The sequence below is a fragment of the Phaethon lepturus genome, unplaced genomic scaffold (genome assembly GCF_000687285.1).
Source record: "Phaethon lepturus isolate BGI_N335 unplaced genomic scaffold, ASM68728v1 scaffold15179, whole genome shotgun sequence".
Classification (NCBI taxonomy): Eukaryota; Metazoa; Chordata; class Aves; order Phaethontiformes; family Phaethontidae; genus Phaethon; species Phaethon lepturus.
Genome location: NW_010565669.1, coordinates 12,428 through 30,967, shown reverse-complemented (window position 1 = coordinate 30,967; position 18,540 = coordinate 12,428). Strand labels below are relative to the sequence as shown.

At 36.9% G+C, this 18,540-nt stretch overlaps 1 protein-coding gene across 1 annotated transcript in view; it reads right to left on the bottom strand.

The window, feature by feature from the left end:
- N4BP2 (NEDD4 binding protein 2) overlaps nt 1–18,328 on the bottom strand; it is a 23,929-nt gene extending 5,601 nt beyond the window's left edge. Inside the window, exons 1-11 of the mRNA XM_010295262.1 lie at nt 18,112–18,328; nt 15,004–16,231; nt 14,039–14,163; nt 12,767–12,855; nt 10,987–11,063; nt 9,009–9,164; nt 5,532–7,864; nt 4,061–4,146; nt 3,302–3,344; nt 2,031–2,275; nt 465–583 (exon numbers count right to left, since the gene is read on the bottom strand). Coding sequence (XP_010293564.1) covers nt 465–583; nt 2,031–2,275; nt 3,302–3,344; nt 4,061–4,146; nt 5,532–7,864; nt 9,009–9,164; nt 10,987–11,063; nt 12,767–12,855; nt 14,039–14,163; nt 15,004–16,231; nt 18,112–18,328 — 4,718 coding nt within the window. The remainder of the gene's footprint in view (nt 1–464; nt 584–2,030; nt 2,276–3,301; nt 3,345–4,060; nt 4,147–5,531; nt 7,865–9,008; nt 9,165–10,986; nt 11,064–12,766; nt 12,856–14,038; nt 14,164–15,003; nt 16,232–18,111) is intronic.
- Nucleotides 18,329–18,540: the final 212 nt, after the last annotated feature.

Genomic DNA, 18,540 nt, shown 5'->3' with positions numbered 1-18,540 from the left:
CAGCAGGAAGAGATGGAGAGATGGTTCATTCCTTCAGAGCTGCTGTAGTAACCAGGAAAGTACTCACAGCAAATATCATATGATGGCAGTTCTCCTCTTGGGCAGATGCCATTTTGTGTGAACCCACCATTATCACCCCCACTATTTTCTCCCACTTGATTTAAACTTCAGCTCTACAGCAAATATGCAGTTCCGCTGACAGTCAATGGCCAGAGACATTATTCTCCCAATGAGAGGACTGCCTGCTTCCCAAAAAACCAATCAATTTTACATGGAGTTTTTATGCCCTTTTTGCTTTTAAGACCAGCTAGTTTTGCCTTTATTTAGATCTACAAAAGGTATGCTAGTTTGGAAAAAGCCATTCTTTAGCAGTATCTTAACTCTTAACATTTAAGACAGTAACTGTGCACATTATAGTGTGTTATGGAGTACCATTTTTACAAAGAACTTTAAAGATTTCTTACTTGTTGTCCTTGAAGACATCCATTAAGAAATTTTGATTAATAGTTGGAAACATCTCAAAAAGTTGCTTCTCTTTTAGTTTAGCAGCACAGTCTTTTCTAGCCATAGAAGGAACACGATTCTACCCAGAAGGCAAAGGAAAAATATTACAAGTTCTTGATTAGAAAAGATAGTAACAGCAGAGCCAACCCAACTTTACTGCTTTTTTTTAAGATTTCAAAAAATATCTACTCAGTAGGTATGTACCTACAGCAATGACAACATGCCATTATCAGCCTGCCACACTGATTTGATGAGAATAAAGTAGGGACAGGTCAGTTGTATTATACACCACTGCAGTACTCTGCAGTCATTTGAAGTGACTCAGCTGGAGCTCCCTTGTAAGTCAGGCAAAGCTAAATGAGGATTTTTTAGGAGGAATTTAAGTTTTGGAATGCATTCCCTGCTAGTCTATCTAGTCCAATGCTAAGCATGTGCAAAGTCTCTCTACTGAATAGTGGGGGCCTGGGATTGAAACAACATTTTATTATTAAACAGTGTAAACAATTTTCTTTTGGTGTATCTGAAGCTGTATTGTAAAAAAATTTGTATTTGTGAAGTAATGCTGAGAAGAAAACATAAATTATAGCCCAGAATAAATTGGACTGGTCATTCCCGTACTCAGATTTAAAAAAAAAAAACAAAACAAACAAAACCCAACATAAATAAAACAAGTGGTCAAAACAAAGCCAAGCTCCATGAATCCAAACTGAAAATAAAGCTGCAGACATCACAGTTGTTATTATCAGTAAGCCACATACATGCAGTTCAAAGAAAGAATCCACAAGCCATTCTTTCAAAGTACAGGCTAATCCATCCAGCTTTCTATACCAGTAGAAACAAAGCTCCTCTTTTTTAGGACAGCTACTTATCAGCGACAATTGCAAATAGAAAACCCTGTTCTGAACAGCTGCTGGGCAGTAGAGGGCAGCATTATGCACACGCCAACCAGATAAGGGTATGGGAACTGTGTGGAAGAGACAGAATTAATAAAAATCTTATTTAAAATTACTATTTTCTGAGAAGTGGGTACAGAAATCTGTTTTGAGATTAACCTCGAGTACTTCTTTTAATGTCCCATCTGTTAGGAATGTTGTGGGTTCTCCTTAAAAAAATATTAAATTCAATTCAACCCACTTCTAAACAAACAAGGCATGGAGCTACTTAAGAACTTTTTTTGATATCACTTTCCCAATAAAAAGTGTGGGAAATGACATTGATCTTTGTTTTTAAGTGAGCAATCTAAAAACAATTCAACCAAACACAAATGCTAACCTGTATAGTGAAATGCACCATGACCTGTTTGTGAAACAATCATAATATTATGTTTTAGAATTGTATTTTAAAAACAGAAACAACTACCACAAGCAAACTTCTGTGTCGCAGTAACTAACAATACTAATTGGCATGCATTTGTCTCACGAATTCAGGCTGTAATCGGCAGCACAAAGATAAGCCACCAGGGAAGACTTTCTGATTCATTAATAGTATCGAATTTAAACTGCATAAAAAACTGGTGCTATCCATACCAGGTCCAGTTTCTCCTGCATAGCTATTTCTTCAGAAATTATTTGTCTGAGAGAAACCTTCTGAATCTGAGCATTCCAGTGATCCATAAAAGGAAAAACGTCTGATGTTGCTGGTTTTTTAGTCTGTATGTCATCAGATGAGCCTGAAACCCAGGTCATTTTTTTCTTCTGTATTTTACTCTCTCCATTCTGAGAAAACTGCATTTCTGAGTCATCTTTATCTATCTGCTGAATCACAGTAGGACCTTCAAAAACAATAAAAATGAGGTGACAAGTAAAACAATTATTAGCTTATTTATACAAGCAAAGCCATAATAATTACGTTTTTCAACCTACATGGTTTGGGTTTTGTTAAAACAATATTATTAATGCTAAAACAGAAAACAACACCTTGTTTTCACCTTCCTCACTTCTATTTTCCAGAGACTGTGATCATCTTTATCTACTTTGTAAAACAAAAGCAAAACCATCACACTCCACCAAATTTTCAAGTGTCAAGACTTATCTTACAGCTGTAAACTACCTGGCACAGACCTTAATGCTTTTACAAAAAAGAATTATTTGACACATGTGTTTACACATTTACCTGCCTTTCCTCTACAACTTACGGACAGATGCTTAACAACCTGGTTTTACACTTCTCCAAGTTAATGCTAACAGCACTGCTTGGTCATTTGAGTGGAGAGTTTGCATTCACATTGCAATCCAAGTCTTCACCCAGGTCCCATGCAAGAGTAGTGGGGTTCTACTGTAGAGGGACATTTCTTCTGTGAACTGAAGGAAAACTAGACTGCTAGAGATTTTAGCACTTTTTGAACAAGAACTTACAGCCTCCCACTACAATCAACTCCTCTGACAAGGACAACACCACGCAGAAGTTGCATTTCTGACCTCCTTCCCTCACATGCAGAAATCTTACTCTGCTAGTAACACACCGGCTGCACCTTTCCTTGCCACAGAGATTACAGAAGTCCTACCGAACAGCTGTTTAATCCAGCCGGAGCTTCTCTGAATTCTTGTAAGTAAACAATTTTTTTTTTTTTTTTTTTTTTTTTGCTTGCATCTACCTGGGACTAGTGATTCTGCTTATAATTAATTTCTTTCCCCTACACACAACTCTATAAGAAAACACTAAATGGAACCAAGGGCAATAAATAAAAGCTTAGCTTAATAAATAAATCCATCGTTTTTCAATAGACAGAATATTTGCAACCTTACTGAAGTTTCAAAGAATTAGGTATTTTTACAATTAAGAGAAATACATAACATACCTTCTGCAGACAATTCACATGATTCATCTCTCCTCTGACGCTTCTAAATAAAAACAGTAAAACCATGAATAAGTAAGCTATAAATTTTGCAGTGAAAATTTGCAAGTGTTAACTTCTAAGTAAACCAGCTTCAAAGTACTGTCTCACAGTATTTCTCAAAGATTGGATATTTTAAAATAGATGTATTTAAGAAAAATAATTACAAAGTGAAGCTTAAAGATAGATCTTCCCGAAAACACATCAAACTAGAGGAATATGCCCCGCTGCTAAGATTTTTAATTAAATAAACCAAACAAAAATTTTGCCAAAAAGCGTTCAGAGTTGCATAAGGCTATGAAGGAACGGAGGTTAGAGAACTCTTCTCAACGCACATGGGGATGTTTTATATACATAGTTATTCACAAAAGAACTCTTCTTCCATGTCAAAAAGCCAGTAATCATTTCTGGCCAGTGGAATTTTTGATGAATCTTGTAGTGAAATTGTGCATTATGATCCTTTTTTTTTTTTTTAAGAATCTTGGTTTCATGATGAGGCACTCATGACATGCAGTTTCTTCACCCTTAAACTGTCTTTCAACAGCTCTGACAATTATGACATGCTGATATACTCCACGTATTTCACAAACTACTACTGTATTTTTATCATAGTTCTTGCAGAGATACTTATATCTTACATATTTAGACCAACACATAAGGAAACAAATGGTCTCACAAACCGCAAGCATGCCATACTTTGTCATAAACAAGAAATCTACTAACCAGAATAGATTCTTTCCATTTTTCATGAATCACTCTTGCCAAATTCAGATCAATATGAACCACACAATCCTCAACAGTTAGTGATCCTTATGGAAGAAAGAAAATATATTCATTAAATCATTCTATAAAAGCTTATCTAAGCAATTAAAGTACTGTGGCCTAGACTTATTAATTTGAATTCTGGAGGTCCTGCACAAACTGTCATTCCTGAAAAAAACTTCAGCAACTGCCAAGTTTAAAAAAAAAAAAAAAACAATCCACACAAAATTAATTATCTGGTGTTCAAAAACCCAGAAAGGATAGGAAAAAACAAGTTGACATTAATTGCATCTTGTTGAAATATTACTACCTGAACAACTACATTTTTCTAGCAGAACATTCTTTTACAAAGCCACTGTTTAATTTACAACCACAATTTCATTCATGAAACTGTGATTCCCCCCAAGTTGTTGCAATACATAGGCAACTGCTTTTATGTAACACAACGTATTTGCCACTGCCCAACAGCAGACACATCCCTCCTTTCAAACACACAAGCTGAGAGAAGCAAGCTCCAAGTATCCCCTCTAAAGGAAATGGCAGGAATTACCATGATAGCATAATGATACATCTTTTCCCTAAAAGACTTTCTGATATTGTTTCTCACCCTTCCAAAAACAAAAGGGTAAGAAGTACATATGTATCAAATAAAAAGGCAGGGCATATTTCAGACACAATAAAACACCTTTCTGCTATCAAAAACAGACTCTTTTTTTTTAAGGAGGAAGAGGTAGGCACGGAAGGCAAAGAGGCCAGCAGTGAAACCCACCAATAAATCAGGTATCCAGGGTTTCACATCAACTAATCTTCAGGAGAAAAAAAAAAAAAAAAAAGAAGAGAGAAAACAAACAAGCTATATATTCCTTGTGTTTTCTTTTCTTACTTTTTCTGTCAGTCTTTAACTTTTATGATGTATGTTCAAGCTACTTATGGCTTCCTTCATTATAGTCTTTCGGCAGGCTAGACTGTTTTAATCTTTTAAGTATAGCTACACTTTTATCTTCTCTCTAAACCATTCATGTTCTCCTTCCCCAATTTAACTAATACCTAAAGCTTTCTTTTTTCTTTTTTCCTAACCAGTCATAATTTGCATCTTCCTCATCATCTTAATATCCCTTCAGTTTGAATACAGGCTCAAAGGCCTGTTGCTCAAAACACAAATAAGCCAATATATTTTCTTGTGCTTTTAAAATATACGCATATACACAAATACAAAGGCAGAAGGTAGCCCTACTGCATTTACATTTTTTGCCACTCTTAGTTCAGTTCCATTTTTGGATTAACAAATGCAAACAACAGTATCATGAAGAATTGTGCAAATCTGTTCCCTAAAAATCAAGCATGAAGGGAAAAAAGCACAGGCAAAAGAAGAAAGGTTTTCTTGCCGAAACTGAGGTTTTTCATTAAAATATGGATATAATTATGCCCATACCTGCATCAATGCCAACAGGCCCAAATATTTCTTTCAGCTGGAGTGCCAGTTCAGGAGGTAATGTTAGTTCTAGGCAATCTATATTGAAGGCTGCACGTGATGCTGGTATAGGGCTTTGTATGTTTGCTTTAGTTTCATCCCAGCTTGGAGTTTCAATTTCTTCTTTACCACCTATCTCCCTGGAACTCCCCTGGGTTTCTTTATCTGTCCCCAGTTCTTTATCACTCCTAGGACACACCAGAGGTGCATTGTCCATTTCCAGTAACGAAGCAGTCACTTTGGAATTCTCTGCATTGCCTTCTGAAGGGTTATTGTCACTTTTGTTCCTTAATTCAAATTTCAAATTGGTAGAAGTTGTGTTAGGACCATGAGGCAAAGTCATGGGTATACATAAACCTGCATCAAGTTGTGATACTGATGGCTTATTTATAGTGTCTTCAACAGGACTCTCAGACTTTATCTTCTGCTTTCCTGAAATGGATGGCTCAATAACACCTGGTACCAAGCTGCCTGTGCCAGTTCTAGGGGCTTCATCTCCAGAATTTTTCAGTTCCTCCAAATCATTCAATGAGGTAGCAGTCAACAAGTCAGACACATCAGCATCTGTCACAGTTGCCTTGGTAGCGCTACTTTCTGCAATGCTGAGTAACAAGTTCTTGTCTTCTGAAGGCTCAGAGATATCACCATCCCCAATTATTTGCTGCATTTGTTCACAGTCTTTGAGATTCTCACCATAGTTTGTACTTGCCTTGAAATCAAGGTCTGCAACAACTGTCTCAGCTTCTCTTACTTGAGAGCATTCAGCATCAACATTTTTGCATAACTTTTCATCAGAGTCTAACAGCAGACCTGTGGCCCAGTCTATGTCTTTGTTGCATCTTTCATACAGATCTTTCAGAGCTTCAAATGAAACAGACTCAAAGAGCTTACACAGCATATTTAGCTTTTCAGACTCATCAATATTGATAAGCTCACTTTCTTCCACAAATGTACTTTTATCATATGTAACTCGATAAGGTATTTTTTCCTGAGAATCTGAGGCTTTGTCTACACCTTTGGGTTTGAAGCCGTCTAGTCTGCCATGCAATACTTTGGTAGTCTCAGGAAAAAGCATTTTCTTTTCTAATCTCCACAGGAGAGCAAAGTCCTGTGATTCAGTCTGTGAATGGCTACTTTTTTGTCTGCATGAGCATGTGTCATGTTTCTCTTCTGCTGTGTTAAGCACAGACAAATGTTCCTCTTCTTTGGAATGGGGCAAATTGTTGTTTGTAAAAGTAAGGGCTAATTTGTGATGTTTCCTCATTCTCTTATTTTGCTGGGTTTTTTTCTCACCTACTGTTTCACTAGCTACTGTTTGAGGTTGGTGCACATGCAAACTCTTTGTATCTGGTTGCTCTGCAGTGTTCACAGGTGTCCCACGAAGCACATCTACAGTCTCAAGAGCATTTCTATTACTGTCACCTTCAGTATTTCTACCTTCATCGGACTGATTTAGACTTGTCTTTCTCACTCTCCTTGACCTTTGCTGTCTCTGTTCTAATGACCCTGAGACAGGCCAATGTCCTACCATTTCCAATTCTGGTGTGACTTTATCTGAACTAGCAGAGGAAGAGCTAGAGGCTAGATTTTCTTCCTCATGTCCTTTTTCAACAGTACAGGTCCCAGAAAGGGCCACTTGGTCATAACCTAACCCAGGATGCTGCTGACTGGGAGTTTTACCATCCACATCACCCTTCAGAGAAGATTTTTCTGGTCTTCTAGCTCTTTTGACTCTCTGTCCCATTGTTTGTTCTACAGGCCAGTCACCCAGAAAGTTTAGTAGTTCTGGTTTTCCTGATGTGTCAAAAGCTGAACTGCTTGGTTCCACTATGTTACTATGTTGAGTTGATTTTGGTTCCATACGTATTTTGCCAGTTTGTTCAACTTCAGTCTGAACTTCAAGAATGTTTTTACCACTGTGTTCCTCAACTCCTCCTGCATGCAAGCACATAGTCTCTTCAGTCATGGTCATATCAACCTCACCCATTTCTGTTTCAGTATTTTTTTCTATTTTTTCACCCTTTTCTTCTTTCTTCTCCAAGGGCAGTTCTTTTTCTACACAATCTGATAAATAAACACCCAAGTTATCTTCAACAGTGCTGTTCTCAGAACTGTGTTCCACTGAGTTATTTTCCATTTCTTTTTCCTCCTCCTGAAAATGTTCAGGATCACAGTTACTTTCTAATGTTAGAGAAGTACTGGGAATAGTTTTATCATCTTCAGCTAATTCAAGAGGCTCCACATCAGAAACAAAAGGCTTTTCTTCCTTTACATCAGAGTGTGCCTCTATCTTCCTGAAAGACAAATTGGAATGGAAGATAAACACATTTCAAACCTTCTTTAAGCACTTGTCCACATTTTTAATTTTGGTTTGGCTATTTAATATTTTCAAATTACTTGAAATAGAATAGACCTGAAACCACCTTTTAGGACACTAATCATCCAGCTAGAGAACTCTAGTGAAAGGAAAACAAATTTAAGATGACTGAGCCCTAACCTCAACACTCCTTTATAAAAAAGAATGAGCTAAGCGAAGTGGAACTTTCCTTGGTAAGTATCCATTTTTTACTTCAGCATGGGGCTGAGAATACTTTCTCAGGAGTCTGTTTTCCCCCATCCCCAGCATTCAGTTACGTACTGAAGCACTCTGCTGCCAGACATTTCCCCCTTCAGATCAGCAAACCTGGTAAATATAACTTCTATTTAATGACTGTTGCGCTCTCCCGATGCATCAATGCTAAAGAGAGCCTAGAAGTTAAGTAGGAGAGGATGTGCCATTTCTTGTCATACCATTTTTCACAATCAACTACATTCTATTAATTATCTGTGCCCACTTCATTTCTAATACATTAAGCATGCAAAAAACAAATGAAATAACTACAATAAAATCTGATTTCCTATGCATTGTTACAATGCACATACAGCATTATTCAGATTAGCCACTACAAAATAGTCATGTATACAACCAACATAAATCTAGACAAGTCTAAATTAAATATACTTAAAGCAAGTAGATAACTCGTTATTACTGCATGAAGAATCCACCTTCTACCACAAAGACGTCATCTAATATCAACACACAGACTCAGAAATAGTAATTTGCTCATATTTGGGACTACATTCTTCTGAAAAGCATTTTAAGTGTTTTGTATCTACAACATACACCGAACAACACATTTTTAAGAATGTGAAAAGTAACACACAGCCATACTGGAAGGTTTTCAAAAAGCATCGTAAAGTTGACTAGATCCCTTGACTGCTCATTTCTAGAAATCCTGAAATACTTAAAAATTAAGAAAACTATGTAGTGTATTTCTTTTACTTATTTAGCTATTTTTTTAATGCATTCACTGTTCAACAGCATTATCCAGCTTCTGTTGCTATGAAGTTTGATTTTTTAGCCTTTTATTTGAGACAAAGCTAGTAAAAGAATCTAACCTATGGCTTTCCTCCTTACAAGGATCTTCACTCCAGCCAGCAGCTTCTGATTTGTCTGGGACTGAAGAATCCAATATTGAACTAACGGTAAGGCAGCGTTCATATCGTTCCAACATTCTTTTGATCTTTTCTTTAGATACACCATGAATGTTTCGCCTATGAATAAAAAAAAAATTTTGAAAAAGAAGTATTTCAGATTTGTATATTACAATGACAGAAGAGAATAATTTAATAATAATTTAATAAGTTTACAGCAAGACTAACCAGAGAATTCAGGAGGCCAAGGCAAAAGCTGTGAGACAGCAATTCTTTCTGTATCAGTGCACTAAGGCATTCCAAACAGGGAATCCCAGACAAATTGCAGCTCCACTTGACTTCACCTCACCTGGTGGCCCTGTTCTCCAATAGGATGTTTTGCTTAATACTAAAATCTAAAACTGTACCAATAATGCATCTTCTTCAAATAAGTATCAGAAACACACCGTATCAGATCCTGACAGTGATACTGGATATCAAACTGGGTATGGAAAATTTCTGAATTCAGTCTTCCTTCTCTGGTTTTGCTAAACTAAGAACTCCTTGAGCCTTGAGGAAAACCTATTCACTTATTATTTTGGACACCCTTTGGCTAAGAATTTTCACTGACTGTGTTAAACACCAGCTAGCAATGCACTCTGCAGCAGCTCCACCTAGAACAAGTGAATCCTGCCAAGGATGGCAAAACAGAAATTGAAGGTACAGGAGAAAATGTTTGAATTCTATTTCATGAAAGAAAATAATCTTCCTTACCATGCTTTAAGTGGCCAACCTTAAGCTAAGCATGCAAATTCAGATGACAACAGATAATATGAAATCACAAAACAATTTACATTGAAAAGGGACCCCTGGAGGTCACATAGTCCAACCTCCTACTCAGAGGAGGTACAGCTAGATCAGGTTGCACAGAGCTTTGTCTTGTCAAATACTGAATACCTCTAATAACTGAAAGTCTACAAACTCTCTGAACAAACTCTTTCAGTGCCTGACCACCCATTCAAAGTAAGTTTTAGGGTTTTTTTATTTTATGCAATGAAAATTTCTCGAGTTCCAACTTGCTTACACTTGTTTTGTCCCTGCACAATTCTCAGAAGAGATCTTTTTAGTCTTCTCTATAACCTCCCAAAGGGTAGCTGAGGACAACAATACAATCCTCCCTTAATGTTCTCTTCTTAAGGCTGAACAAACTACTCTTGCTCAATTCAGTATCATCTGCAAACCTGCTAAGAGTGCACTCTGTCCCAACATGCAAGTCATAAAAAGGACATTAAATAGTAGCGGCCCTAGTATTCATCCTAGAGGGACGTCAGCCTCCTCTTGGACTTTGAACCACTGATCATAGCCTTTGAGCCTGGCATCCAGCCAATTTTCTAGCTACCTTACTCTTCACTTACATAGGGTTTACATCTTGCCTGTTTTGGCTTTAAGTAATGGCTCTATGACTGTGTAGAAGGTTCTGCTAAAGAAGAGGTAAACAACAATATTGATGTACAGGGGTTTGTCCTTCTCAGGCCATGAGGTGCTGATTGCCTTAAACTCAGTGACAACACAAACATTTCAAGTAAGGCAACAAAAACAGCCCCAACCTGACCTAATTTTTGCAACCTCAGGAACCCAAAGGAACAGTCACTGTACCTTAAGTGCAAAATAATTGCAATCATGAAAACATTACATAATATCTATTGCTAATAGAATTTTTCTGTAATAGCATGTAATTAGAATAAAGTGACAGAAAAAAATGATCTCATAATACATATAAAATCCCACCAAAGTTAATATTTTTTTTTTTGTAGGGAAAAAGTTATTAAAAAGCTACAGAAATCTTGACTGATGCCTTGCTACTTCACCAACCACGGTACTAAGTGATCCCTTTTTAACAATCACAGTTCATAGATTGTGAAAGATATACAATCTAATAGGAAATTTTCCTTTACAGTCTTACCTTTCGAGTTCTTTTGGTTTAAACTTCCACCAAGTGTCTGGTTCTCGGAACATGACTTTGTATTTGAACTGCTGAGCCTGAATAAAACACATAGAACAAGCCACATCACCCATTTCTTATTTCTGTTAAAAAGTACATAACATGTATAGCCTGCCTGCTTCTTTAAAGATTTTTTTTATATTTTTCAAAACCAATTAAACATTTGGAATAACATACTTTTGTTCAGTGTTTCACTTATGATTATATAAATGGGGATTTAAAAAAATATTTATGTGCATCTCTTACTGTAAAATTAAATGTGTGCCATGATCACAGAAAAAAAAAAAAATCACTGTTTTATACCACCCCTTTTTAAATGGCCTACCTCAAAGCTCACTGCTTACATTCAGAGCTGACCAGATGCAAGTCCATTCCAAACCAAGCAATTCTGTTACATTAACACAGCTGTTGTGGACACCCTTCCTGCCGCATGGGAAACTTGAGTGGGCTGCAATTAAATGGTCCTTATATGGTCTAGTCTCATCGTGACAGAAAAGGAGCCCAAAGTCTAATTGGGAGAAGCACTGCAAGGACTGTGACATTTCTCCCTGTTCCTGTTTTCAGAAAAAAATTATTCTCACCTGACCAAACCCTGCACTTCCTGGAAGAACTTCTGTGGTATCTTTATTTCAGTATACATCAAAATCAAGGACTGAAATTTATGTTAATCTGGCAATTGCTAATAAACGCAATGGTAATAAAAGTCAAAATTTTATTCATAAAAGATTATCTGTGTTAAGGCCCGCTGTTCCCTAATCCATTACCACATGCAGCATATGTAGAGTATCTGCTCAAAAGCTGTCAGTTCTATATACTACACTTTCTGATGTGTGTCTATACCATAGTAGGAGAAATCTCAGATCCACTTTATAATTGTTCTTCCAATATATTATTTCTGTTAATCAGAAACAATTTTATAAAATAATGCAGTTCTGTAAGCATTAAAAAAATTATTAAAACTACCAACTAAAATGACCAATGATCAACAGCAAAATAAGAGCTAGTCTAAAAGTGCTGATGCTCATTTAGGAACGATTAAGCAAAAAGGTAAGAAGCTCCAGAAAGCTGGAGTATGAGAAACCTGTAACAGAGTTCATCAAGTTATTTAAATCATTAAACATAACTTTGGAAGTTAAATGTAGATTGCATTTACTTAGTACTAAACAAAAGCTGGTCACTTTTAGTCACTAAATAAAAGCCCTACACTATTAACATAAAATAGTGCAGATGCATTATTTTGATTACACCACTTCAATAAAAATTATTAAGTAAATTGCATAACTTCAAGCAAGCTAGCAACATTTGATAACTCTAGGCCTCCAATTGGTACGTTGGTCCCTGCCTCTATGTCATATTTATGTCATATTTAGGATTAAACCAAGACTGACTTTTGTTTCATGGAGCATCAAACATCACTCTTATTAATTAGTGCTGATTATATTTTAAAAGTACAATTTTACTGATCACATAAAAGAGGAACAGAATTCAGTTTCCTCAACAATACTTATTTTTGCTCACAAGTGCAAAGCACTTGGCTTTGTCACTTGGAAGCTAGGCCAGGTCAATACCCAGTCATGCACAGAACATGACATAGGGTAATATCCATGTAACACTTTTTTTGACTCCAGACTTCCTTGTGGAATAACAACTAGACTGAGAAAGACAATCTCATTTGAAAACATATGGTGTTGCCATGCTGGTCAAGTATCCCTTTTCATATTGATCAAATTGTAATACTAACCAAAGTAACATAAGGCTTCATCTCCCATGCCTGTATGTTTGTGTTGTCTATTATTATAGGAGAGATTCTCATTTCAAATGCTTCTTTGGCTGAAAGACACACGTGTACAAAAGAATGGGATATAGTTAATTTCATTATAATAGGGTGGACACGTAACATTTATACTACTTCTCTAAATTTGTAAATTTTTTTAAAGTAGATAATCCATAATGATTAACCACTGTGTAAAGAACTCTTACCACAGGTTGATCTGTTTCAAGGCCTCTATTTTAGAAATGCCCCTGTCACATGTAAAGCTACTGAGACATAGCATTATTTTTTTGAATTAACGTTATGTATGATAATCAAGGAATGAAAATGCAGATGTAAAATGCACCAAGATGACTAATCAATCAGTAAATTAAACTAAAAAAACCTACATGATCACTTTAAAGTGGACTTCTTTGTTGCATACAAAATTCTTGGCTTTACAAGAGTCTTAAGATTAGTCCACTCTGTAAACTGTATAAAATATGAAAAATCAAAATAATTATTGTAATTTAAATACACAGTAATGAAATGTTTAGAATCATTAGCTTTGAGATACAGCACCATGTTTTTGTAGCTATGCCACAATGCATCCAAACAATCAAAGTTATTGTTGAATCACACATTTCTTATTAACCCGTTTCTCCACCGGTTAGGAATTTGACAGTAGAAAAGTGATCATGGTTCAAATTTAGCAAATAAACACTTAAGATGAATTGTTCTACGGTGAGTTTAGCTAGAGCCACTATCAAAAAATACACCAATTATGGGGGGGAAAAATAATTTATTCTGCCTTACTCTTGTTTTAAATATGCCAACAATTTAGTGCTCGAGAAAAAATAATCAAGAGCGGGTAAACATCTGTGTGTTATTTGTATCAACAACCTTATTACTTATTGCATATGCGTATATGATGGCTCATCTCAGAAATACTTCTGGGAGATGGTGGAGATTGCCACTCTAGAAATGGGACGCAACCCAAAATACATACCATGATGAAACCTGAGGACAAAACAGTCTTTTGACAAAACACTGGCATTTTTAATTGCAAAACACACAATAGACAGATGACTTCTGAGTTTGTGCTCATATTCCTTTTCCACACACATATTAAAAAATACTTCGATGATGGGACAAATGCTTGTCCTGTGACACAGGCATTGCAAGACAGGCAGCTTTTCAAACAGCATTGAACACAAGCATTGAACTGTAAACAAGCAAGCTAATCCCTTATTTATTTCTCACCTCGTTTCCTGTTCCAGTCATGTGCTTCCTCTAAGCAATCAGGTTCATAATGGTATTGTCCACATTTATAAAAGTAATCATCGGTACTAAGAATGATTCCACCTGGGTTATCCTCAAGCAAGGTCCTGTGAAAGATCAAGAAGTAAATAGCTTTTCCCCCTTCTCCTCCCCAGCCCTGGTATCTGCTAGCATACATGTATGTATTAGTCTCTCGCACAAAGCCAAGATTATTTGAAATGGAAGCAGCAAATTCAGGTAAGGAGAAAAAGAAAAATCACCCTCCAGGCAAAGATGATCGATAATAATTTTGCTCCGTTCCCAAAGGCTGAGGATATCCAGGGGAAAGAGCTGACACGAGGTTCCCTACAAGTCTCATTTCAAAACGACAGAGGAGGTATTTTTCTATCTACATCTAGTGACATACTTTCACACTGACAAATACACATACAGTCTTAATTGCACCAACTATTTCAGGTGCCAGCCAAAGGACTCTAAGCTCAATCTAGACTTCTGGGGAGTTAGAAAAGAAATCAAGAATTCAACCCAAGAAGCTCCACGTGTACTACTTACACAAAAGGATTCCAACAGTGGAAGGGGAATTTCTGCCTATAAGAGAGCTGGCATATTGCCATCCATATTATTGGAAGGCAACACCCGAAATAGGGACTGGAAGAACACAGCAGACCTAATACTACTGCAACAATCCTCTGCTGACATAAACTCCTTTGGCTAGTGACAGAAGTCAAAGCTAACCCCTCCTATTTCAATTTCCACTAGAGGTCAAGGAGCTGCAAGCAACTCAGCTCTGCCATCATTGCTACTCGTCATGCTGCATGTACCATGTAGCTGGCAATTAGGGTATATGCATAACTATTTACAAATGTCAGAAAATTGGCTCTGCCTGCACTAAATTCTGTACACAATTAAGCAATTTATTTTAGAAGCTCACAATATAGATGTTCTACCTTGCCAAATATGATTTTCCTGATCCTGGAACACCTCTGAGAAGAACAAGTACTTGACCTATAAGGTCCATCTTTTTTCTCATCATGTGACAAAACCGTGGCTGCTGTGCTTGCGAGAGGTTCAATTTTGAGTTTGTGTCTTGATTTCCCCATACCTTCAGAGAAGGGTTGCTATCCCAAGCATTTGAAATCACTGGAGAGGAAAAAAAAAGTCCTTTTTCCAAAGCCTTATAGTCTGAAACAGGCCTCCACTGCCCTGGACTGACAGCCACTGGAGTTACAAAGCTGTGACTGCCACTGGATGGATAAAACACAGGAGCCATGAGATTCCAGTGTTGTTGAGGTTGATGTAACAGTGTAGAAAAATTTAATTTATTACCCTGCTGAGTTTGCTCAAAATCTGCAGGTTTGGGTGTTTTGAAACTGGATGTTTCAAGAGAGACATAGGCCTCTGGAAGAGAAGTGTTCTGGTGGCTGTTAATGGCAGTCACTATCTCTTCGTGCTGTTCCAGGCACCCTGAATTAGGATTTCCAGTGACAGCTACTCCAAGTTCCAGAGGTCTTTGGGAGGAATCACCAGAAGCAGCAGTCACAGTTTTTTGATCCAAAAGGGTATCTTGTGTCTGTTCAGAATTTCCACATGGTATTTCTCCATTTGACTGTTCATAGACTTCTGAAGCTACATCAAGTTGAACATGTATTTCTGACAAATCAGAATGTTCCACTATCTGTGCAGAAGTGTCTGATGCAGCTGGTGAGCTTGTCTGGACGCTCTCATGACTCACTGGTGGCTGAGAACAGCAGAAGTTTTCTAAAACCTCATTATTTGTCCCTGTTTGTGGTGGAAAAAGTAGGACATTGCAACCTGAATCAGATTTCTCCCACTCAGGAAATTCATTAAAGTCATCATGTTCTACAGCGTGTGTATGTACTATTTGGTCATTTGCAGAATTAGGCAATTCATCAGTCAAGCTGTATCTCTGAAAGGCATTTTCTATCAAAGAATCCAGTTCTTCAGTCAGCTGCACATCAAGTGATAGGACCTTTTCTTTTTCTTCAGAATTACTTTTTTCTGCGGTACTTTCCCCTGTTGTTTCATTTGCAACAGATCTTTGCTGATTAACAAAAGCTAATGATGATCCTACTGAATCAAAACCCAAGGTTTTTGAAGATGCTACTCCTTTGGCATGGGTGGACAGCTCTAGCAGATAATCCATGGCATTTTCTACTGTTGAATAAGGTAAAGAAAATAAAGCATGGTCAACTGAACAAACAGAAGCTGATGTGAATGCAATTTTTTTACTTGAAAGAGTATTTAATACAACTAAAGAGACAACCAAAAAGTTCACCAATTCATCTTTTAACACACCTTCCGCAACTCCTTTGCTCTGTTTCCCATTAGAGGTAAAGGCAGAACTCAATACAGACATAACTACAAAATAACAACCTAATAAGCATAAAAATTACTAGAGGAAATAGTGTCTAAAAATGATTAAGTTTAACTGGACAAAAAAATTAGAATCGGGTGTTTAAATGGATGCTTATTTCTAACCTATTTCATAGAGGCAAAATAGTGTAAAATGAACTGAAAAACACTACTGGGGACTAGAGAGATAAAAGTATGCAAAATATGTTCATTGTGGCTAGGCCCCATGGAAAACGTCAGACCTAATACAGCCTGAAAAATCCAGTATCTGCATTAATTCTTTGTAAAGCCACTAAATGGAGTATAGGTTGCCTGTGATCAACATGAGCAAAATGAAAACCTGGCACAAATATAATCTGTGCTCTAAAGCTAAGCTTCTGTTTTCCTGAAAGTAAGTGAAGCAGAAAGTCTAAGTCCACTGAAGCGCAACTCTTTCTGCACATGTTAAATTAAATCTTCCTTGTCCTTCCATCTTCTCTACTATACAAGAGCAACTTATTATTACTCATATGAAAAGATGCTAATCTTTCAATTTGTAAACTATTATTAATAGTACAACACAAGAATGAACTCGTGTTTACTGAATTCTCCATAACCTTCTAGATAAATCTGTTATTTTGATAAAGGTAAATCTTATTAAGAGTTCAAAGCACGAATCAGTAATTCCACCAATTTCAATTTAAAGAGGAGTAACAATCATAGCCACAAACATGATTTGTACCGTTTAGGTAAGGTAAAAACATTAATAAAAGCAGTCCTTTTAACGGCCCCCTCACTTTCATACATACAAAAAAATGCCAAATTCTGCCTTCTTTGCAAATAGTCTTAGAAAAATCTCAGCTAATCACATCTGATGATATGAATACAGATTGATTTTGGAAGGCAACACCCGAAATATTCCCCTGCTCCATATATGACTTATTCCCCTGCCAAATAACTCCTCAGATGTTGCTATCCAGCATCTCATCCATTACTTTTACTATAAGCAAAGATACTTGTACACAGAAGAATTTCAAAATCACAAAAGCATGGGAAGGACTGGGCACAGACATGAAAATAATCTGTCAGGAGAGGTGGGTATGTAGCTTGGCAGAACACAGGGGGAGAAACACAGTCACAACAAGGCTGCAGAGAATTCAACGTGACAAACAGAATTTATCCTGCAAAAACTAATTCTCAGTGGAGATGACAAGATGACAGTGCAAAATAGAAAGTAATACAAAAGCTCAATTCAACTATTTAAGGAAAAGCAAACCCTGCCAGGACCATGCACGGTGTACCATTGTCTTAAAAAATTGTTATCTAGAACATAAAATACCCCTCCTGCAGAAACAGTTTATGCATCTAGCAGATATGGCATAGAAACTAATTGGAAAAAACAGATTCTCCTCACAACTGTACCACCACCTGCTCTGTGTCACAGAAAAAGCCACTTAAACTCTACCTCCATTTATGGAGCACACTGCTACTACAAATTACCAGCCTCACAGGAACATTGTCAAACTTGGAGAATCTTGCATGGAAAGAGCTATAAAATTTCAAAATATTATGACTCACCTACTCATTAAAAGCTAAACTCACAAATACACTTGCAACACCCACACTAACTTTTCCGGAGTCACCCCAGTTAAAAGCTGTCTGCATATCGAACAAAACTGTAATGCCAACTATATATTATTTACCTTTAAAATCACATTCAGACAGAACCATATAAACCACACTAGGATCTAGGTCAGAAAACATTTCTGACATGCTGTTGAAGAGCTCTTCCTTATTGACACTATGCACTGCTTGTGACACTGAGTGGCTTGGGTCCCCTTGGGATACAACAACAGCAGTTCTGTCAGAATTGCCATTCTTCCGAGAAGGACTTCCACCAGTTTTCCTTCTCCGCGGCATTTTGTTTTCTAAAAATCAGCTTGCTTTTTGTTTTAGTTTGTTCACATGAGGCTGACAGCACCAAGTTCAGAAATCACAAAAACCCCTCTTATAACTGGGATACACATAATGGAAACAGCAGACCTGGAAAAAAAAGAACAGAGAAATTTTAAGAAAATACGCAATCACATTTCCATGTCTCCTATTCAGATAGCTGAAAGATCAAAAAAATA